Raw genomic sequence first — 23045 nt, 5'->3', positions numbered from 1 at the left:
CTCTATACAGCAGAGTTGCCAGAGATATTCAAGTACTAGAAAGCGTTTTCTCAAATGACGGTAATGAACACGAACCTCACAGCAACGGATCTCCCAATTCCATGCCAAGTCCACCTCCAGTATGAGTCTTTGATCTTGTCCACAACGTGGATAGACCTGACATCGGGGCACTGGAGAGATGAGGGAAATGATTTGACCACTGACACCTGCAAAAGCAACCGTATTCAGCCCCAGAGTACAGGTAGCCGACAGGCCCCGTATTCAGGCAGCAGGTAAAGCAGCTTTGGTCGCCTCTGCGCCCCATAACGGGTCCCTATACGAGTCTGCGTCCAGGTGGAGCAACAGCACCAGCCGTCAGCGGATACAATCCATGGATTGTCGTTAAGGATTGCCCAAACTCGGAGATGATAGCCCCATACCCTGGACCTCGTTTTTGATGCTTTGCTGGCGGACACTTGTCGCAGCATCCCAGAGCTTTACCTCTCTACCTCGCCAGCGGCTGTGCCAAAGGCAATGGTTTTGCCGTCTGGAAATTACCGCGGGGGCAATTGGTTGCTGAATGGGAGCTCTGCGCATGCTGAGTTTGCATGTCACCGTCGAAGCATCGGACAGCTGGGTCCCGTCCCAGACTCTGCCGATGACAACCAGCGTACAAGCGCGGAAGAGTGCAAGTGAAAGGATCGATTTGGGCAGTCTTATGCAACCGAGGCGAGAAATAAATAGCGGACACATAGCCTCTAAGTCCCTCGAGTGTCTGTCTGCTGATCCGCGAGGTGTAGTCTGATAGCTTCACGGTCTTGCCCAGCGACCCTGTGGCGGGTCGTCCGTCAGACGAGTTTCGTCGCCGAGATGAGTTGATCATGCCCACGGAGAGACTCTATATGAGAGCTGGTCGCATCCCACAGTCGCACTAGTCATCGAAGTGGTCTCCTGACCCAGCACATGGACATTTCCGGAAAGAGAGGTGATAACAGTGGTTTTGCCGTCAGTGCCAACTCTGTGTGCGGGTGCTGCAATAGTATATCCCACAGGGATAGGCACTGGTTGTCATTGACCACATCCAGGCTCTTGCCATCAGGCGACAAGAACACAACGACGGGAGTACTGCTTCGACAAGGCCTACTGGCAGGCGCCGACTGCGGATTCCCAGATCTTACTGTCTTGTCAGCCAAAGCCGGCAAAGGTCTTGCCGTCCGGTGAGTAGGCGACTGAGGACACATCTTCAGCATGCCTTCTAAGGACCGTTTTGCACGTTTGGGTATCCCAGAGTTTCACCGTCTCCGCGCTGAATGCCAATGTCACCATCCGGTAAATGTTAAAGATATGGCAGTGTTAGCGTCGGGTATCTCGAACCTTTGCCTGCACGCCTCATGGAGACATTCCAGAGCTGTATGCCGCCAGAGGTGGCAGCGAGAACTTTGCTATCCGGTGAGAAGACTGCGGGGACATGCCCAACGCTCCTGCGCGAGGTCGGGTGATTGGGTACAGCAGCCGGTAACAGCATCCCACAGCTGACTACCTTAGTTTGTCCAAGAGCACCCTTCCACCTCGCTGTCCGCAGCTAGTGTCTACAGACGGGGTTCCTAACTCTCTCGAACACCGGTAATGTTTCGATAAACGACAACCTCGCGATCCAGAACTGGGATTTCACTTCGCCTCTACTTGGGCTGAAGGCGAGTGCATATCCACATAACTGCAGACGGATTGGCTCTAGCGGACAGATTCCTCAAAGCAAATCGTTCTGCATACCTTAAGAAGGCAATAAGTTGAGGGCTCTCGGCTAATGTCGACTACTACCATTGGTACCTGAATGCGATAGGGGAACTTGTCATACCTCGGTGTTCGGTAAAAGTTTTGCGAGTGATGAGAGTGCGCGTGGAAGCTCGTGAATCAAGCTCAAACTTCTAGCCGGGAAATGCTCTTTCAAAAGGCAAACGCTGCGCCATCATCCGATGATGGATTCCCACCCTCGCATAGAGTTTGGCCCAGAAATCGCCAGAGTATAAAACAGCACCCAAGGGGCCTTCTTCCGCCGCTGTAAGGTCCTTGGATTCGACGCCAATGGATATCATAGATGTTGTGCTTCAGCCTCTCGAACGTGGCGTTGATGGAGCGTCTGCCCAGGTCGATATAAGCTGACCAATTCTACCTCCAGACGCAGAATAGCCGTGCAGATAATCTCCTGGTGTTGTGAAGCACATGGATCACATCATCCTTGCCGTCAGAAAGAGTCACGTTTCTGAACGATGAGCCCCGATCGCACACGATCTGACTAGCCAGCAAGGACATGGATCTTCGCGTAAGACAGCGATCGGCTCGCAAGACAGGCAGCTGCCAGGACTCCCCTGCAACACTCCGCATCATGTCGACCTAGGCCCTTGATTTTGGCCATCATGCGGTCATTAAGTCTCGTGAGAGAAGGAGGGCTGGCTTTGACGCGCTCGACAGCTTCGTATTCGCGCAGATCGTTTTCGATAATATCCTTGAAGATGAGAGATACCCACAGGAAGGTATTTTGCGCCCAGAGATGGATCTCCTCTTCCATCTCGCCCAAAACACCTTGCGCGTAACCGTTGTCACGCTGACCTCCGAGAACTTGTGTGGATGGCATTTACCGGCTCCGGTCGACTTCGGACTGTCGATTTCCACCTCCGCTCCCGGTGCCTCCTTGATTCTAGGCTTTTTGTAGATGTCGATCTCGGGCGGACCGGATAGAAGCCACTTGACCTTGTTCGTAATACTGAGGGTCTCTGAAATGCCTAATCTCAGATCCCGGATGCCAGGATCCCTCTGGTCGCATTCGCTAAGAGCATCGAGAAGGAAGCTTATATGTATCGATGTCAGAATGTATTCTTGGGTCTGGTTCCCATGACGTATAAGTCTACAAGTGACATACTGATTATTTGTCTTTGCTGCTTCGTGTTGCTTATCTATGTAATAACCAATATTCTGATGGACTGCCTTCACCTTACTGGGGCTTTTCCTCTTGCTATATTTCGATAGTATCGCCTTACCCTAGATATCCTGGCCCTACCAAACTTGTCCAATGCCATGCTGAACTGCAACCCAGCCCCTCTGTTCGCAAATCGCGACCTCATGGGGCTCAATGCGGCACTAAGCATCTATCCCATACAGATCTGCAAAGTGCTCCATGCGCCAACTGCCAAGAAGGGCGGACATTGGTAGAATTGCGGCCGAACTTGTGGTCTAGTGTAGATTTTCAAGCTTACTGTGGAGTCGAATCAGAAGAAATAATCATATTGGATGGCTATCTAGAAAAGAGGAGCAAAGACACCTACATGATGGGTCGCATATCCTGTGCCATACCTATCCAGGCAGGGAGCAACCGTCGAAGGAAGGCCCCAGCTTTCGACAGATGAAATGCGCCCTGGTGGGTTAAATATCTTTGACCATCTGCTCTCCCAAACCCTGGGGTATTATGGCCATTATTATCAACTCTGCATCCCCCGACCGCAAGTCCCCGGTGTGTTGATCGCTGGCTGATATCGACGAACAGGTTCAGATGGTCAGTCTCTGCACCTTACAGAACAAGCCAGTGACTGACTTCTACATCTAGGAGCGTCACTATCTCGAGGAAGAACCCAATAGCGCCCCGCAGCTTGTGGCCCATCCACAGCAGCCTTCACCTTTTCCGCCAGGGCACAACGAGAAATACTTTGTTAATAAAGAGGGTCAGACGCAATGGACAACAGAAACAGGCCCACAGTTTGTAGCTGCTGATACAGCCGAGCCAAAAAAGAAAAAGCGATGGAGGTGGATTGTCATTGCTGTGGGGGTGTTTGCGCTCATTGTGGTCGCAGCTGTTGTAGGGGGTGTTTTAGGTAGCCGCGCTGCCCATAAGAATGATAATGCACAAAGGTATGTCCTCCTATCTCACGTCTCGTTTTAGGATTGATGGGACTTTGCTGAAAGTGACAGCGACTCGGCTTTATCGTCATCGCCAACACCTTCAGCATCATCACTAAGTGGCACCGATACTACAACCCCCTCCATCACCACCACAATCTCCAACAACCCGACATCTACTACGACGAGTCCTTCCTCTTCCGCAACGACGGACAGTAATAATCAGTCAGCAAATGACGGTTCCACTCGCTTAGCCACATTTGAAATGTACGAAACCGACAGCTGCGGCGGCACGGACGATTCTTTTGCCATTACGAGCACGGGGTCCCAACGATGCGTCCTTGTTCCCTCCAATAAGAGGTCCATTCGAGTGCTTGACAACAGGTATGTGATCTGTAGGATAAGGTTATCTGTGTGCTAATAAGCTTACAGTAGCTGTATCGTCACGACATGGAGCGGCGACGACTGCAAGGGGTTGAATTTCAGAGTGCCCGACAACAAGTGTCACAATGTATTGTATGCCGCTGTGTCTGTATATTGCTAGATACCCATTGCTTCAACCATAGTCCCCGCTCCTGAGCCTCGCCTGTCTGTTGGTTTGTGCCGGAATGGTCAGATACATACTATTCTTTGTACATATTCAAGTTGCTCTCATTCATCAATCCCGCCTCCATACCCCGAAGCGCAGTCAGCTACGTTTATACTTTAGCTGTGCTGCCCTAGAGTTCATCAAAAGAGCCACAATCAAGCCATACAGGCCTTCCTACGCATCAGTCTCATCAAACTAGAGCATACCAATCAAGTCTGGTTAACTCGGCTGCTTAAGGTTGTAAAATTCTGCAGCTACGTACATATATCCTGAGCGAGCCCTTTTTAGGGCAAAATCCGGGGTTTCTAGTGTGCGCGAGAACATTTCCATCCCGTTCCTTTCGCTCTATCGGATGAGTTGTTGGAAGCTCGGCGTCAAGAGTATGCTTTTCCGTATTAGAACCATATTAGAATAAGACTATATAATATGCACGAGCGTCGAACCCTTCGCTGGCTTGATTTGCCCGGTATCTACCGGATTGGATATTCACGTGTATGCTTCCATGGGAACATGTGGAGATTCTGGGCATTGAGAAGATTGACATAGAATCCCAATGCACTCACAATTGCAAGGAAGTCTTCGCGAGCTTCTTCCTGATTGGGATTGCTCTCAATCTTTTCCTTGATAAGTTTATCAGCTTTGCCATAGCTATCACGGAGGAACTCCACGCCCAGATGACCAATGAACTCGGAGATTGACGGGGTAAGCTCTCGAAAGAGTATTATCAGATGTTGAAGAGTAAACTCAGGACGCGTGGCAGCGAGTTTAAGAATATTGTCGAAGACGTGGTAGCCCAGAGTTCGAACAACGCTGCTCGAGAAGATCATAGCACCGAAGTAGGAATTCTTCGATCCGGGCTTTTCTGGGGCTTCGCCATGATGGAGCTTTTCGATTTCCTCAGAAATGCTCGACCAGGACTTCTCCGTCTATGTACTAGGGCTCAGTAAGGGGCTAACTATCAATGACAGCTTATGTAAACGTACCTCCTTATGAATCTCGTCCACGAAACTCCTCACTTCTTGGCTTACCCCAGTTCTCTGGAACTTAAATAGCGAGATCTGTTTAGGATCAGGTTCGGACTTTGAAGCATCCCAAACGACCACTTCAATAGGCTGTTTCGCTTCGCATTGACTTTTCCAAACCTCGTCGGCAACCCAGCGCAGCGTCTGGAGATCTTCATCGATAACCCTTCCACACGTGGCTACAGCTTGATGCTCAGTGACCTCACCATATTTTATGACTAGGTGCTGGAATGACGAAAGAAACACTGAACCATCAGGCTCCTTGGCCCGATCAGGGGCCTTCTTGTCGGCGGGTGTGTACTTCTCGTGATTAGTGGTATGAAACTCTCCCCTAGTAGTGGCCACTCACAATCAACTGCTCCAGCGGAACAAGGTGGTATAGCTGATCCCCAGCGACAACAGCATGCGTCTGAAGAGAATGATACGGCAATACGGTTCCGAGAAGCTTAACCAATGTTGGATTTGAGTCGTTAATCTTCACAGTAACTGTAGCATCAAGCTTAGGCCACTTGATCTTGATCTCACGGGGTGCTTGAGGCTGCTTATTTGGGGAGCCGTTCATTGTGGAAAAGGTGGAAAGTCTCCAAAGGCAAAGACGGTAGATATTTATCGTATATTGATATATAGTCACGCACTTGAGCTTATTGACGGGGTCTCATTCCTACCTTTTTATACTCCAGAACTACATCCGCCCTAACGAGAGGCGTAGAGCAGATTTATTCAAGCAGATGGGCCGACTATGGTTAGCATGTCCTAGTAGACCTGGTAGAGAGAGAAACAAAGCTTGCGTCAAGATTGCGTAGTACAATTGGCTCTCGACTTGTCTAACTTGGGCTCTCTATGTACCTCTGTTACCAAATGCGTCCAGACTCGGCAGTGGGCGCACATCCAGACCACGACCGGTCTCCACAAACGGCATCATTAAAATGGCTAATGAACGTTACATCCGTTATCACAGCTTTTAGTTTGGGTCAGGATTACCATAGATGATGTATCCACGAAAACCTGACATACCGGCCAGCTTCTGGCTTGTGGAAGCAGTTGTGTTTGCCTAGGCTGTCAATGTCTACCATGCGCACTCGTCGTGCAACATTATTTCTAGCCCAAGATACGGCTCTATGACCATTTTCATGTGACGAGTCAGTATAAAATGACCGGCGAAACACAACAGTATGGTTTTCAGCAATAAGCTGCCTTTACCTAGGGCGGAGTTTCCCTAAATTTGCTCGCTGAAATCTTGACAGTCTTCTCATACGTCCTACTTTACATAGTGAGCTCTATCATTTATATTACTTCGACCTATCAGCATAACCTTCCACGTGAATATTGCATTCTTGGCTGTCCCTTTCTGATTCATCACTTCAGTGTCAGTCACAAGATCATCTTTCGCCCAAAGCACTATAGATTGAGCATACTGATGGATTAGGTAGAACATTTTTGAGAATGACCGCCGCGGATACCAATGAGTCTAGGGGAGATCCCTTCCGGAAAACCTGCCTTGTGCCCTACGTGGACGTTGATTCGGCCCCTCCTGCTATTCAAGAGAAGCTTAAAGTGCTTCCATTTCGGCGTAACATCCTCCTGACGTTGGCTCATTCCCGGGGCCTATTTCCACATTTTAGCGGTCTCCTGGGTGCTTGTTTCGATGGGAAACAGCGCAATCTGCCAGTCTTCGATTGGCAGTTGATCGTGCTGCGGATTGCTACAGTCCTCAAGGCTAAGTATGAGTTTGATGTTAATCAGCCTGTGGCTGAGGTATTTGGATTCCCGAAAGAAAAGATCGACGCTATTGAGTGCTCTACTCAAGAAATCTTGGATGGTAGAGGTCCGTGGACTGATCGGGATCGGGTGATTCTTCGCCTTATCGATGAACAGCTGGCGACTTATGACAATAAGCCTGAAACAGTCAAGGACGCTCTCGAACTGCTGTCCGTGGAGGAAACAGTCGAGGTTTTAATGATGATCGGTATCTATGCGCTATTAGCTCGGGTAATTAAAGGCTTAAAGGTGGATGATGACCAGCCGATTCCTGACTTGAAGGATAAAATCAAGGCTGCCATTACTGATTGATGAAAGTCATCTGTAATTCTGGCACTGGATCTGTTATTCAATAGTGATTTTTGAAATACTATGTCGTATCGAAGTCCAGACAGTATAAGTTTTCTTACATTGTACGAATATGGCCTGAAGCGTAGTCGAGTATTCCAGTCACAGTGACTCCAGTTATGGGCGCTAGGGTTCTTAAAGCCACATATTACGATCCTTCTTGACTTTTGTCTAGCTCTCGCTCAGTCCAGTTGTTTTAGCCGGTTGTTATATGGGTGATTAAGTGGTGTCTACGGTAGGTTGATTACAGGGCGTTTGACGCGAACCGAGACTAGTGTGTTCTCAATAAAGTACGGAGTACGGAGTACATAACCAGATAATGGTGAATCTAGCTCAACACTTGCCATTCGGACGGACTTTAAAGCTTGCAGATCACTCTTGCTACAAGCTTGACTAAACCTTTCCTCGAAGATTGGTGAGGCGAATCATGTTTTAGCTGCTAGCTGCAAACCAGGGGACCACTCTGCAAGTGGACTTCAGTGTTTCGGGGTTTCCAGGGCTGTGGTATGACTGACCTAGGGCGAATCTTTTCCGAACGAAGAATATGAACAAAGTTTGCAAAACCTTCTCATAGGGAATACGGACTGCCTGGTTTGTAGAGGTTCTCGAGACCATATGAAATGTCCCTCTCATTGCGTAAGGGCTACCCGGTGCTACCGGGTGCCCCGCCCACACCGCAGATTGTCCTCGACACCAGTGCGTAGATGACTTCAGCGGATCTCCCGATTGGATGCATGTTGACGCCTGCTGCACGATATCTATACGGAATATACCAATAAAAACATATAACTGTATAATATAATCTAAACAAGTATTAGTTTGAAAATCAATCATTCTAATGATGTAATATGAAACCATTGCTCCAGACCAGGTTCGCCCTTGAACCTGGCTAATGAAAACTTGATCAATAACCTGCAATGGTCGCGGTCATTGACTTTATATTGTAAGAATCGCCCCTGTGGAGAATAGGTAACGCAACCAGGTACCGATCCGTCCGGGCGATCCGGTCGATCCCATTTACAAATAAGATAAAACAAGATTTGTACTACTAGTGCTAAGGTTCAAAGTTTATTGGCACTCTTATCTATTATTATCATTTTTTTGTGAAAAATAAAAAAGAAAGGATCTTGCAGCAGTCCGTTTGCAGCTGACTTGTAAGCTCGAATCATGTTGGTTGACCAGCTAAACTCTTCCAATGCTGCCGGGAAACCTTTACTAACCCAAGCGGCATTTAAAGAAGCTTAGGAGATTCCGAATGGTCCTTTCGTACTTGAGGAAGGACTGGAAGGCACACTTCACGTGGCTCAGGCATCTGGTGTACATATTTGCTGTTTACCGTCTTTCGTCCTCAGAATTTTACCTCCTATTGAATGATTACCTTGAGAAAATATATATAGGAAAATAAAGATTAAAAAACTCTTTATTATGACAATTGCAGTATGGGCCAAAACCCCTTCTTAGTGGACTTTTGCTGAATCCCCTTCCCAATAGGCCGTGGGGCAAATACGCTCCACCGCTGATATATCAGCAAATCTCGCCCAATGCCGAAGGCTGGTGCACAGGGCAGCTGCAGCGGGTGCTAAAGTACGGTGTATCCGAGTGGACATTATTCACTACTGCCCTCTAATACTCGAGCAGGCACTGTTTCTTCCTGAGGCGTCTGACTTCGTCGCCAGTTCACCACAACAGAGTGTTAGATTGGCGTATCCCTTGGGGGAGAGTGAGTTCGTCCTGGGCCTCCGGAGGGAAGCCCAGCGAGCGGGACTGCATGTCAATGTTGGTATTCATGAACCAACAACGGGTGACCGAGTGAAGAACTCCTCGATCTGGATCGATGACAAGGGAGTCATCACTCAACGCTACCATAAGCTGCACCTATTCAATACGACTACGGAACAAGAAAGCAGGCATGTACACGTTCTCGGCATTCTGCTCTTATCTACTAATGCCAACTTCCTCAACTAGGACAGTTGAAAAGGGAAAGGGTATACTACCTGTGTTCGAGACCCCAGTTGGCCGCGTCGGCTTAATGATGTGCTTCGACGTAAGTCAAATAAACGAGAGCTTTAATATGAGGAGGCCAGCTAAACTCATGGCGTTTTGGCCGCAGTTACGCTTTCCAGAAATGAGTCTCGCGCTGAGGCGACAAGATGCTCAGATACTTAGCTATGGCTCGGCTTTTTTAGCTGAGACTGGACCTGCGCATTGGGAGACGTTACTCCGGGCTCGAGCCATTGAGACACAATGCTATGTTATAGCAGCGGCACAAGCTGGACCGCATAATGAGAAAAGAAGTAGTTATGGCCATGCAATGATTGTAAATCCTTGGGGCGAGGTTGTGACTCGACTCGGAGATGAGCAAGAAGTACCTGAAATTGCAACAGCTGATATTGACCTTGGTTTTTTGTCAAGAGTCAGGAAGGAGATGAAGTTGCCAAGAAGGACGGATATTTATTCAAAAATATAGAATTTCTACCAGGTGTTGGCGACATTGCTGTATCTCTTCGAGTCTCGCTGCGCTTCCTGTGCTGAAAGCTACCTGCCAGAACTAGGATATCTCTTGTGTCGAAAGACAATCTGTATCATATTTTGAAAGTGATCCTTTTTTCTTTATTTCTTTTTAAGGGATATATCAACGTTATTTAATAAAAATTGTTGGTATAGTGAAATAGAAGCATTAAGTGACATGTCACAGAACACATGGATAGGGTTGCATCAGGTCCGTCATCTCTAATCATTTGTTACATTGCCCAGCCCCTTGGTCGCGTTTCAGGTGAAAGTCAATTGGGTGATGAATTGGTGAGCTGCCCAAGAAAAAGATTCAATCGGATTTGGCTCTTTTACCTTCCTTCAGGCCAAATATCAGTCATTATAAAATTGCAGCTGTGTACGTCATACATATATTTAGTGATTCTTTTACTATATAAAGCTATAATAGCCGTACCAAGATTCACCCGCTCAGGTTCATTAGTACCACTAAGCCCTGTAGCTCTACAACGCGCAATCAGATTCCAGCTCCTCAATTCAAGCTAAACTCTGTTTCTTGGCCCCCTGTGCAGTACCTCAAACATGGTCCGCTTCGAACAGCAAATAGTCCTCCCCGGAGCTGAGTTTCCCCTGGAGACCGCAGTGGCACTCGTGGACTACTATAGCAAAAGCAACTATTACGTCTACGAACGCGGTGATAGGTGGTACCTCGGGCTTGGTGCTCATGCATCCCTAGTCCTCGATCCAAAGGGACAAACCGCGACAGAAATCGACAAAGAGGGACGGAAAGAGTCGATCCCCATAACCAACTCGCCTACGGACCAAATCAGACAGTTTGCCTCCAAATACTCCAGCCATGGAAAAATATTTGGGCAGGTCGGTTTCAACTATTCTGCGCGCTGTTCAGGCCAGGCCTACGTGCCAAGTCGGTGGCCGATGCTAAGCCTCATGGTTCCCTGCGTGCAAGTCAGCATAGATCGTAATCAGATTATAGTCACAGGATACGCTGAAAATGAGGTCTGCGAAGTTAGCAAGCATATCAAAGGCAGACTTGGAACAATCTCCATGGACAATATATATCACCCATCCAAGCCCCATGGCGCGATTGACCTCACAGTGAACGCAGGCGAGTACAAAGCCCGCGTAGCCAACGCAATTACAGATATTGCTGAGGGCAGATATACCAAGGCTATTCCGTCCAGGAAAGTTCCCTTGGATTTTCGGGTCGATATGCTAGCGACTCTCCTCCACGGCCGACGAGCGAACAATCCTGCACGCACATTCTCGCTTAACCATATGGGCATGCAGGCGACCGGCTTTAGCCCTGAAGTTCTTCTCTCCATCGATGACGGGAATGTCTATACCGAAGCACTAGCCGGGACCCAGCGTTCGGAATCGCCCGAGGCTAGCCTTGATCCATTCGACAACAAATTACATAACGATGCCAAGGAGGTTATGGAACATGCCATTGCAATCAAGGGGTCCATCCGTCGGTTGAGCCAGGTGTGCCTTCCTGAGTCAATCTTTATTAAAGATTTCATGAAAGTTATGCCGCGAGGAAGCGTGCAGCATCTCTTTTCCCATGTGTGTGGACGTCTGGGATCAAACTACGACGGCTGGGATGCTCTACCGGCTCTTATAGCCAATATCACCGTCCCTGGGATGCCGGGACAGGGGAACCTGGAGGCAATTCGGTGCTTTGAGCCTGAGCCCAGGGATCTCTACTGTGGTGCGGTGCTTATGCTGGATGAGTGCTCAAAACTCTTCGATGCGACGCTGGTTCTTCGCACAGTGTTCCAGGATGAAGGTCGGCAGTGGCTACAAGCTGGGGCTGGAGTCACGAAATACTCAAACCCAGAGCGTGAGTTTGCCGAAACATGCGAAAAGTTGGAAAGCGTGGCGCCGTTTGTGGTGACCCAGCGTGATTCAGTTCGAGGAAAATCAATTGCATAACCAGAAGGATTTGAATCCATGCAGTGAGAATATTATCCTGATATAACAATGCATCTGTTTGACGAAATGCTTACTCAAAAATGGCCTTACAAACCTGGTTTTTCTTGTTAGTAGTTGATAGGTCAAGGAGAATAATAATCCTGTATTTAACAATTTAATTAGACAAGGCACTAGAGCAATCTAAGGAAATACTTAAAAAGATTCTAAGTAGTAATATAGTCATAATAGAGATATTACTAGATTAGGAAATTATTGTAAATTTATATATCTACATAGCAGAGCTGCCTATAAAGGGGTATCTTACAGGCTCTGCCTGCTGGTAGACAGCCTAACCATTATCCAGGCTAATAGCCTCCGTTAGATAGTCTCATGACAGTCCATTCTCTCGCTTCTAGCTACTACGAATCCAGCAGCTTCCTTTTTCAGTTCCTTCGTAACACTATGTTATGAAAGCCAATTTTGAGCGTCAAGTCCGCCCCAGGGCAGTGGGTACAGCAGATGATTATTCTTAGCATGTTCTTGGGGCTCTCGCCAAGGATCTCTCTGGCTTGAGGGCGGCTTCTTAGCTATGGATAAAACCATTGTGAGAAGCTAGATTGGACTGTCTGACTATGGCATAAGCTCAATCGATCCCAAGTCCTAACGCAACCACGCAACCGAGTCAGTGGCTGTGGGAAGACGACAGAAGGCCATTTGTACAATCTGTGTGCCCTTGCCTCGAGAGGATGCCTCCATTGACATCTTTTGGAAGCTTGAATACGCTTAGCTGTGTCGGATGGCTATTTCAGCCTCGTTTCCATAGCTGCCGATCATCCCCTCCCGAACTCCTGAACGGGCTGTACATACTCCTCACCGACTGCGCTATTGTCGATCGGTATTCACCTCTAGTGAGAGTGTCAGCTGGGTGTTGAGGCGTTCTAAGCTAGCGTACTAATGCAAACTACGGGACTGTTGTACGGTATTTGTGGCGAACGCACTATTAGGCCAGCTGTCCCTCGCGCGAAGCTCGACGAGACCACGCAAGGCGCAGCCGAGAATGGTTATTCGCTGTTCTTTGCGAGATTTCTCCAGCGCAGAGGGACTGCTGCAGGTTGACCTGGTAGCCGAACCTTTCAGGATTCATATTCTTGAGGATACAACTTTTGCGCCCGGTTCTCCGTACCTTCGGATATGGCTAACCCTAGGCCAAGCCTATAGAACACTCCATAGGATCGGTTGACTTATGAAAAAACAGGCTGGATCTTCCCACAATTCCTCAAAGCCAACCGCTCAGCCATCAACACCTCGTACACATGTGAGACCCATCCGCAGCAAATCTTCCTTGTATCCTTGGGATCGACAATCTCCTGCACCCCAAACGCATTGGCCGTCCGCACGGGATTCATCAGCCGCAGATATTCCTCCTCCAACTCTTTATACCGTGCAGCCTTGCCCTCTTTCCCGCCTCGTTGCTCCGCCTCTCGCAGTTCCTGGCGATGGCCCACCTCGATTCCCCCGTCCAGCGGCAGAGACCCCCAGTTCCCGGACGGCCAGGCAACCTGCACGACGGGGTCCCGGGCACCGAGCATGACCCCGCCGGCGACGCCATATGCACGCCTTGTGATCACGTTGAAGATAGGAGTCGTCGTAGCAAAGTAGGTTTTGGCTAACTCAACACCCCAGCGCATCGTGGCGTTGCGTTCGGCGACGGTCCCAATCGCATATCCCGCTACACATTAGCATTAGCATCTTTTCTTACAGTAGCAAGGGAAAGACCGAGACATACGGACGTCGACGAACTGCACAACCGGCAGATTCATCACATCGCACAGCTTCAGCAGCCGCGCCAGCTTCTGGCTCCCCGCCGCATCCAGCGCACCCCCATTCACCTCGCAGTTATTCGCGATGATCCCCACCGGCCGCCCACCCAGTCTCGCTAGCCCCCCGATCGCCGTGCGGCCCCATAATCCCCCGATCTCAAACCACGAGCCCGCGTCTACTACAGACTTGATGATAGTGTAGGGGTTGTACATCCTCGCCGCACGCCGCGGGATAACAGTCCGCAAGCCGACATCCTCTCTGTCCACTGGATCCTCGCACTTCACGACCGGAGGCGCCTCGCCGCCATGGTTGGGCAGGAACCCGAGGACCGTCCGCAACTGCTCGAAGCACTCGGCCTCATTGGCGGCAAGGTTATCGATCGTCCCGTTGGTGCAGTGCACCATGGGCCCGCCTAGGTCCTGAAAATCCAGTCCTTCCTCGAAGGTGGCGTTGGCGACGACCTCCGGGCCGGCATTGAACAGCGCGCCGATATCCGCCGCCATGACGGAGAAATGACACGAGACGACGCGTGCTGCGCCGAGACCGATCTATCACCATTAGTTTAGACCAGAGGAATGGAGAGAGGAAGAGGGGGGAGGTACAGCAGGTCCAACGACAGCCCCCAGATTTGGAATGCCCTTGTTCAGCTGCTCGACGACCTGCGCGTACATGCGCACGTAGGGGAGGTAGCTCCATCCTTCTTTGCGGATGGTGGTCACGCTGCCGCCGCCGGAGCTGCCGTCGACGAGCTTGATGACGGGCAGTTTGAGCGCGATGGCTAGCTTCTCGGCGTAGATTGTCTTGTCTGCTGTTGAGCCGTCTGCATGTCCGCTGCGGATGCTAAAGTCGTCGGCTGTGAGGAGGACGCGTCGGCCGCGGAGCTTCCCGAAGCCCTGGACATTGTTGCTTGGCGTGAAGGATTCGGGGACTTCTGTCGTGGGACCTGTGGGTTTCCAGGTGACGGTGCCAGAGACGGAGCCGATTTCTTCGAATGAGTTGGGGTCGAGGAGCTGGGTGATGCGCTCGCGGACCCAGAGCTTTCCGGCTTGTTTTTGGCGTGTGTAGCCGCGGTGAGACGGGTTGGGGGTTGCGGCGATGTCTTTGAGGGTGGTGATGGTGGAGAGGACGTCGGAGTAGTCTGGTGGTAGTTTGGCTGTTGACAGGTGGGAGGAGAGTTGATTCAGACGTTTCGCGGCTGTGTCGTCTTTCATTTTGTAGATTCCTCAATGCTTCAATGTACTGATACTGTGCAAGATGCTAGAATGATATAAGATTGCGGGGAACCGAGAGCCGAGGTTCCCCGCATCGTTCTCCAGATCTATATCTATATCAACACTTGGCTCTACACATCACTGCCAATCGATGCACTCAATCCATAATGAAAAAACTCCTGATAGCCAACAGAGGCGAGATTGCAGTGCGCATCTTGCAAGCTGCCCGCGAGCTTTCACCCCCAATCCACACTGTTGCCCTGTCCACCACTAACGACACATCGCATTGTCTCCTGGGCTACCCCGATCAGACCATCTCGCTTCCCTCTGCAGCATCCTATCTCGATATATCCCTGCTCGCACAGATTTGCCAGGAACATGGGATTGACACCGTTCACCCAGGCTACGGCTTCCTTAGCGAATCGCCCGAGTTCGCTCGCCGCATGCACCAAATCGGGGTGACTGTCATCGGGCCGGGGGCTGAAATTCTCGAGCGGACAGGCGACAAACTGCAAGCCAAAGCGCTTGCTGCATCCTGCGGGGTTCCAGTTCTCCCCTCTCACTCCGCACAATCTCTCGACGAGATCCGCGCGTTTGTGGAGAAAGTCGGGTACCCAGTCATGATCAAAGCAGTAGACGGGGGCGGCGGACGGGGGATCCGGCTGGTCCACCAGCACCAAGCATCCGAGCTAGCAAATCTGGTGGCAAGAGCCCGGAGCGAATCCCCATCGCAGACCGTCTTCGTCGAAAAAGCCGCCGTGGACGGCTTCCACCACGTCGAGGTACAGGTCCTCGGCGACGGGACAGGGACCGTCCACCACCTGCACGAACGAGACTGTAGCGTGCAGCGACGGTTCCAGAAAATTGTCGAGTGTGCCCCGTCTCTTCTGGACCGGTCGATTATTGACAGAGTAATTGAAGCGGCGCTGCGCATCGCCCGCACAATCCGGTACCGGTCGCTCGGTACATTCGAGTTCCTCGTCAGCGAGAGCAACCCCGAATTCTACTTCCTTGAGATCAACCCCCGTCTGCAGGTCGAGCATACCATCACCGAGACCGTGACAGGGGTGGATCTCGTACAGGCACAGCTGCGACTGGCCCGGGGTGAGTCTCTCCAGGCCATCCTGTCAGACTCTGTGTCGAGACCCTCGGCACGATCCATCCAGCTCCGTCTCTGCGCCGAAGACCCCAGCGCCAACTTTACTCTGAGTATTGGCAAAATCACCGACTTCTTCGTGCCCCCCGGCCACGGCGTCCGCGTCGACACGCACCTCTCCCCGCCAGTAACCGTCGCCTCGGACTTTGACAACCTCCTTGCGAAAATCATCGTCACGGCATCGAGCTGGGAGTCCGCTGTGCGAAAGGCGCGGCGCGTGCTGAGCGATACCCGTATCGAAGGCGTCAGGACGAACCTGCCCCTCCTCCGGGGGATTGTCGCATCCGAGGACTTTCTAGCGGGGAGAGTCGACACGCAGTGGCTGGAGAGGAATCTCCAGTCTGTCCTGGGAACAGGCGAACATATCTCCGCCTCGCTTGTCTCGGTTCACCAGCCGTCCAAACCGGCGTTACAGCTGCCGACGTCCTCCCTCCTCTTCCGCCGCGGCGACGCATGGAGCATCTCCCTCTCCCCTCTAGCCCTATCCCCAACGTCAAAAGAAGAGACGGAAACCAGACACCACCTCCGTCTCGCCCGCGTCCTCCGCAATGACTTCCCCTCTTCCCTAACCGCTGAGATCGAGTATACCACGCCATCGGCGTCCATTCCATACAAACTCCACCTCGCAGCAACAGGCGCAAACACCTCAGCTAGCGCCCTCGTCTCGGGCCATCGTCGCGGCGACCCGTTGAACCCGCGTCATATTGTCCTCCCGCTGTCTGGGAAATTAATCGAGGTGCTGGTGAGGCCTGGCGAGACCATCGCGCAAGACCAGGTTGTTGCGTTTGTGAAGCAGATGAAGATGGAGCTGGAGGTAAGGAGTCCGCGGGCGGGACGGGTCAAGTGGGCGTTTGAAGTGGGGGATGGGGAGGAGGATGTGGTTGAGGGGATGTTACTCGTCGAACTCGATCCTGTCTCTGTGAGTGTGCCTGAGAAGGGCAAGCTTTGATCGAGTCTACCTCGTGACAGTTGACTCTGGTATATCAATGTGATGATTCTATTAGGGTTAGGCATGGGAAAGGTAAAGAATTGTATAGGATACTCTACGTACCATTCATAATACACATCAATACATAAATATATACAATGCCACATGCAAGCAGAACGCTATAGACATACATTCATATCAAGATACAGACATCACCACTCATCATGCACAAAACCCTAACCCATTGTCATCTAACGATTCCCCGCAGCTGGCATCTCAGCCCTCGGAACCACCCCATCGACCAACAACTCAAAAGCCGGAGGATAGTGAGCCCCCTGCACCTCAGTCAGGTAAACCTAGGCCGCTTAAGCGGTTTACCCGCGCGCAGATTAACCCACGAGGGAATACTCTGCTTCGTGAGCTTGGCTTGACGACGTCGGAGGAGGACAAGTAGAAAGAAGGCTAATGCGCCGATGGCAGCCGCACCGGTGACAGAGCCGACAGTTACTCCGCTATGGCGCCGGCTTATAATGACGGCGATGATTCGGGAGTTGAGTGGATAATGATGTGGATATTGCGGAAGTGCTGGGTGAGACTGGGTAGAGGTAGGCCGTACGCTGCGCTTTTTGAATAAGCTGGCGAGCTGTGTGCTGTTGAAGCCGTTTTTGGGTTCGGTGAGGGCTGCGCCGCCGGTTGGACTATTAGTGTTAGTGGAAGAGCCCGAGAAGTGTGCTATAGTGTAGTACGAGAACCTACCCCCGCCGATCACTTTCGAAATCTTAGGTGGAATCGCGCATCCTTCAATATCCCTTGCGTTGTACTTTGTTCTCCAGGAGAGAGTCTGCAGGGCTCCCTATTCCGTTGGCAAAAGTCGCCTTGTCGCAGTTGCGTGCCTGAGGATAATACGCCATCCCATCAATTGAGGTAATCCCGCCAATAACCAACATGGTATGTTTATGGACGAGCTTGCATTGTGCTTGTATCGGATGGTATTGTTCCGTAGACTCGAATCCATTGGAAAGAGGGTATGGAGAGGACGTAGACGTCGCCGTCGGAATCTCCTGTATTTTGTGCCATTCCTCTGAAAACATAGCTACTGATCTTGAGCGTCTCATTAACCAAAAGATCCGGTTGTCTTACATTGAATAAGACGACTGATCGTCCGACGCAGCTACCACGCTCAGCCGGCCATTCGCCAGCGCGGAATGTCGCCCCTTGTTTGCTGCGTGTACCATTTCACGAACGAATTTCCTTGAATTCTAAGTTCTAGACCGTTAGATAAAGACCGAGAACGAAAGAGGAAAGACTATACCTGACGAGTCGTATCATTCTGCCTCGCAGCCAAAACAGAAAGCTTCTCGCCGACGGGATACGTTTATCCCCCAAAAGCCACGAGGAGGCCCTGGTCACCCGCAGATTCGATCAGATTCACGTAGCCATCGCCAATGGTACCGAAAGTGCCCATATCGGCAGTTGACGCATTGGTCCACTCGAGTGTATTCAAATCTAACGTGATCAGTCCGGGGGTCATGGACGTATCCGCCCCGGGGGTAATATGGAAGACAGGGTTCCCAGCCGTATGCAAAGTGCCGCTTAGATAGTAAGCTTTTTTATCAACGGACGACTGGACTGCGCCGCCCTGTCCAGTTCTTACATGCGATGTCGTACTTCCATGTTGCCAGCGGCGGGACCGGCGGCCCTCCCCACTCGCTGGCATAGCCTCCGTAGAAGAAGAGGCTTTCGTTATTAGAGAAGGAGGCTCCTTCATTCAGGTACGGGGGACAGTCAGCAGGGTCTGATGCATTCCATGGCTTGCATGTAGTTGAAGAGACCAGTGTCGGAGTTCTGCCATGATCTTGACAGGTCGATTGTTTCGAGATCGGTGACTGCAAGGTCAGAGAGAACGACAGACTAAGGAGGGAAACGGACATGCCAAGGGGATTATGGTGCCATTTGGCAAGAGGGTGTGCAGTTCCCCGCCATCGATGAATAGTGCTTGGTTGTTGACAATGGCTGAGAAGTCAATGATGGTCAATATCCATAGACTGTCGATACGCACTTGAATGAAACAGTCAAGTGCAATTGGTTGGAGCAAGACTAAGCTAGAATATTATATGTAGGAAACCGAAGATCGAAGCATATCGCGTCATACTGGACTATGCTATATTATATTCAGCTTTTGGGCGGAACACGGTGTTTACAGTAGTTGCCCGAAGCCGAATGCACAACATCATGACTTATGATTGATCATGGTCAAGAATTGACATCATGGCCGTTGCGACGATATGAGCCTACTGAGCTCATTCGATATAAGACATGTTGGCGAGCATGTTTCTACATTGTACGACGAGATTGACGGAGGGGAGCAGACTCTCCTCTCTTATTAGCTTGAGAGGAAGGTACCAACTGTGGACAATCCCGAATTGCTATATTCATTTTATATTAAGGCTTTCTTAGGCGCACGACGCGTAGGATGAACAACTATCACCATACGTCCATACCTCAAATATGCCAGGTTCTCCAAGGCCAGGGAGTTCTGGTTGGGCCAGGGAAGAGATCCTAGACTCCACAAAGACCCTTAAGGCACTTGGCAAAGTAGACAGCTCGATGATCGATGATATTAATGGCTGATTCCGACAAGTTTAATCCACTCGTGAGTTGTGCCAGCGTGGAACTGCTGAAACGTTTGCGGAAGCGCCCATGCCGCCGAGATTTCCCCATTCGGTCTCTACGGCAAATAGGGAAAACGGGTTCGTGGAGATAATCCTTCTTTTTCTTTCTTAGCTGCGGCACTTCATAATAGTATTACATGCCCAACCTTTCAATTGCCGGCAGAATATATGGCGAGCAATGAGGAGAAAGATGTCGGTGCCCCTTTTCAAGGTTGGCGACCAATTCCGACGGACACAGTAGTGCTTACACATCAATAGGTAGTACATTAATCCTTGTTTAGCGCCGGGCTAATCGTACCATTTTAGCCAATTAATTAGTCACTTGAGTGTGAAGCGCATGGGTTGCACTTGTACATGAATGTCGTCGGACTGGCTTGGGGCCAAGAAGGGGGAGCCAGGTTCAATCCATGCATCATATGTATCCCGGCACATGGTAGAGTAGATCAACTGGAAGAACCTTAACCTAATCTGATCCTCAAAACGAACCCTTTTAGCAATCGACAATCCTCCCCCTTGCCATGGAATTGAATCCAAACCAATCATTGGATTCCGGTGGGACTCCATACCAGGGCCCAGACGGCTTGGACTTAGCGGCATTCTGCGAGACTGTCAACAGGCGTCTTACTCTGCCCCATTCAGTACAGGTGTTATTAACTCTTAAAGGTTAGTACCGTACTTAAAGTGGCCCAACTGCTTCCGGTTCCGCTTTCAAATCGATTTGCTCCAAAACCTTCGACATCCAACTGGCAGAGTTTCAGGCCCCGGTCGTCTTAGGGACATGGCGTTGCGCTGACCTGGGATGAGCCCGGTGTTTGATAAGGCGCTGAAGGGCCACCTCGGTTGCGACCATTTTCCCTGAATCTCTCTCTTTCTGTGCGATTATTTTTCATCGCCTTCCCCCCCCTCATCCAACATGGTGAAATTGTCGCCATTGAGGGTTCGATCGGCCGCTCTTATATTTTCAGGGGTCTCGTTTACTCTGGGGGTTTGGTTGTTTGGTGGTCGGACCCACGAACCGGTGGGATTTAACATTCCGTACAACCACGCAGATTCCCCATCACCACCAGGAGACCATCCGATCGATCAACTCATCAGAAATGCCGATGCAGAATGGCGCGCGCTGCTGGGAAAGGAGGCAAAAACTTTCGAGGCCGCAACGGAGGAATATCGTCGCCGTCGGGATCGACATCCACCTCCAGGCTTCAAAGAGTGGTTCGATTTCGCTCGATCCAAGGACGCGCTCATTATTGAGGACTTTTTCGATCAGATTTATGATGACTTGAACCCATTCTGGGGCCTCCAACCGAAGGAGATCCGACGACAGGCGCAGAGTCTCAAACCTCGCATCGCTGTTCGCAAGCATAAAGCGACCGCCATCGCGGACCACGAAGCCCTTTGGTTAAACTCATGGCTCAGTCTTGTGCGCAGCATCCAGCAGTACCTTCCCGACCTTGACATGCCGTTTAACCCCATGGATGAATCGCGAATCGTTGTGCCTTCGGAAACCATCGCCGAATACATGGTCAAGGAACGCGTAGGCCGACAGGCGATGCGAGATAAGAGCCCTGCGGAGTTTATCACGGAATACGCAGCTGCTAAAGATGAAGCCACGTCTGAGAAATTCGAACCTCGCTTCCTGGGTCCCAACGATGGTAAGTTCTGGGATATGGCTCGGGTCGGCTGCCCGCCAGACAGCCCATCGCGCAAAAGTCACACCATCGACCCGGCTACAATCCTGCAGGTGTCCTTGGAGAACTTTCTGCCCCACTCGCAGAATGGCTATGTGCGCAACTGGACCCAGTCCAAGGATATCTGTTGGCGTCCGGAGATGCAGGCGCTCCACGGCACCTTCATCGAGCCCGTGTCCATATCCACCGCGCACGAACTCTTTCCTCTCTTTGGAGGATCCAAGCTGCCAGTCAATAATGAGATCCTCATACCTCCTGCTATGTATTGGGCCAAGGACAAGCGATACTCTGGCGGCAACAAACACGGTGGCCCATGGGAATTCAAGAAAGATTCCTTGATCTGGCGTGGCATCGCCTCGGGGGGTCGAAACCGAGTCAACAACTGGACGGGTTTTCAGCGCCATCGTCTAATAGCCATGCTGAACGGCACATCCGTCGCCGCTGCCGAACGGAACAATTCTCACTTTGTGAATTTCATTCTCCCCCACTACGACTACTACAATCTAGCCTCGGGGCATGCCGGCCGCCTCCACGAGTTCGTGGAGGACCATGTCGACGCGGGCTTCATCCATCTCGTCTGCTACCCCTGTGTCCCAGACCAGCCCTGCAAGTACGATCTGACAGATCCACACTGCGCCTACACGGAGCCGTACTTTGCCCTCGTCCCCGCCATGCCCATGGGCAAGCAGTACGACTACAAGTACCTGCCTGACATTGATGGCAATTCCTTCAGCGGACGGTACCGCGGGTTCTTATTATCGACTTCTCTCCCCATCAAAGCAACCATCTACGACGAATGGCACGACTCGCGGCTCATCCCCTGGGCCCATTTCGTGCCCATGGACTCGACGTTCCTCGATATCTACGGCATAATGGAATACTTTATTGGATACGGCGGGCCGGGCCATGACCACGCCGCGCGAAAAATTGCCCTGAACGGCAAGGAGTGGGCGGAGAAGGTGCTTCGCCGGGAGGATATGCAGATCTACATGTATCGGTTGTTGTTGGAGTATGCCAGGATCTGTGATGATAGACGGGATATTCTGGGGTATACCGAGGATATTCTATGGGTCGATCGTGAATAGACCGGCTGATGGTATAAACTTTTCTAATGTATTTACGACCCTCTTTTGTATATAAACTTTTGCACTAATAGAAATTGCTTTGAATGTTTCTACAAGGCGACTTCCTCTACCAGGTCATCCTGAGACTCTGGCCGGTGACCTTGCTGGAACTTGAGCCATTAGTTGTTAATTGAGAACGCTTAGAAATGTTCCGGGCTCTCCTATGAGCTTATGGAGAGGTCGCTTGTTCGCGCTCCTCGCGGTGCAACAAAGCTTAACGTAGCGTCAATCCTCTCATCAATTCATGCCGGTGCTGCTCAGATATACCATGGTAAGCCGCGGAGTATTCACCCTTAGCAAGCATCGTGTGGAACCAGGATGGATGAGATGAAGATGACCTTGCAGAGAGACAGACTGAGGCACCTTCATTCTCTTTGTGAGCTGCTGATGAGATAGCGTTTATAAGGTAGATGTGCTTGTAGACCTTATATAGGGTTAGTAT

At 50.8% G+C, this 23045-nt stretch overlaps 9 protein-coding genes across 9 annotated transcripts; 5 read left to right on the top strand and 4 right to left on the bottom strand.

Annotated features, from left to right (window-relative positions):
* Positions 1-2272: 2272 nt before the first annotated feature.
* On the bottom strand, positions 2273-3259 carry ALT_6593 (uncharacterized protein; the record flags this gene model as incomplete). The annotated part of the gene is made up of 3 exons (XM_089600100.1): positions 2273-2559; positions 2616-2824; positions 3231-3259. The coding sequence occupies 3 exons, from the start codon at positions 3257-3259 to the stop codon at positions 2273-2275; spliced, it is 525 nt and encodes a 174-aa protein (XP_089455562.1).
* Positions 3260-3439: 180 nt separating this feature from the next.
* On the top strand, positions 3440-4411 carry ALT_6592 (uncharacterized protein; the record flags this gene model as incomplete). The annotated part of the gene is made up of 4 exons (XM_089600099.1): positions 3440-3484; positions 3578-3879; positions 3940-4251; positions 4303-4411. The coding sequence occupies 4 exons, from the start codon at positions 3440-3442 to the stop codon at positions 4409-4411; spliced, it is 768 nt and encodes a 255-aa protein (XP_089455561.1).
* Positions 4412-4926: 515 nt separating this feature from the next.
* ALT_6591 (uncharacterized protein) lies at positions 4927-6040 on the bottom strand (the record flags this gene model as incomplete). Its single annotated transcript, XM_033558098.1, has 3 exons — positions 4927-5382; positions 5440-5778; positions 5828-6040. The coding sequence occupies 3 exons, from the start codon at positions 6038-6040 to the stop codon at positions 4927-4929; spliced, it is 1008 nt and encodes a 335-aa protein (XP_033413989.1).
* An 881-nt stretch (positions 6041-6921) lies between these two features.
* On the top strand, positions 6922-7548 carry ALT_6590 (uncharacterized protein; the record flags this gene model as incomplete). The annotated part of the gene is made up of 1 exon (XM_033558097.2): positions 6922-7548. One exon carries the CDS (start codon positions 6922-6924, stop codon positions 7546-7548), a length of 627 nt encoding a protein of 208 aa, XP_033413988.2.
* A 3105-nt stretch (positions 7549-10653) lies between these two features.
* On the top strand, positions 10654-12024 carry ALT_6589 (putative salicylate synthetase; the record flags this gene model as incomplete). The annotated part of the gene is made up of 1 exon (XM_033558096.2): positions 10654-12024. The coding sequence occupies one exon, from the start codon at positions 10654-10656 to the stop codon at positions 12022-12024; it is 1371 nt and encodes a 456-aa protein (XP_033413987.1).
* A 1220-nt stretch (positions 12025-13244) lies between these two features.
* ALT_6588 (acyl-CoA carboxylase subunit beta) lies at positions 13245-15035 on the bottom strand (the record flags this gene model as incomplete). The annotated part of the gene is made up of 3 exons (XM_033558095.1): positions 13245-13732; positions 13790-14372; positions 14427-15035. 3 exons carry the CDS (start codon positions 15033-15035, stop codon positions 13245-13247), a joined length of 1680 nt encoding a protein of 559 aa, XP_033413986.1.
* A 167-nt stretch (positions 15036-15202) lies between these two features.
* ALT_6587 (putative pyruvate carboxylase) lies at positions 15203-17140 on the top strand (the record flags this gene model as incomplete). Its single annotated transcript, XM_033558094.2, has 1 exon — positions 15203-17140. The coding sequence occupies one exon, from the start codon at positions 15203-15205 to the stop codon at positions 17138-17140; it is 1938 nt and encodes a 645-aa protein (XP_033413985.2).
* A 1354-nt stretch (positions 17141-18494) lies between these two features.
* On the bottom strand, positions 18495-18887 carry ALT_6586 (uncharacterized protein; the record flags this gene model as incomplete). Its single annotated transcript, XM_089600098.1, has 1 exon — positions 18495-18887. One exon carries the CDS (start codon positions 18885-18887, stop codon positions 18495-18497), a length of 393 nt encoding a protein of 130 aa, XP_089455560.1.
* A 1817-nt stretch (positions 18888-20704) lies between these two features.
* On the top strand, positions 20705-22564 carry ALT_6585 (putative capsular associated protein; the record flags this gene model as incomplete). The annotated part of the gene is made up of 1 exon (XM_033558092.2): positions 20705-22564. One exon carries the CDS (start codon positions 20705-20707, stop codon positions 22562-22564), a length of 1860 nt encoding a protein of 619 aa, XP_033413983.2.
* Between the last annotated feature and the right edge of the window lie 481 nt (positions 22565-23045).

This window comes from Aspergillus lentulus (genome assembly GCF_001445615.1).
Source record: "Aspergillus lentulus DNA, contig: Alt12, strain: IFM 54703, whole genome shotgun sequence".
NCBI lineage: Eukaryota > Fungi > Ascomycota > Eurotiomycetes > Eurotiales > Aspergillaceae > Aspergillus > Aspergillus lentulus.
This window is presented reverse-complemented; position numbering and strand designations above follow the sequence as displayed.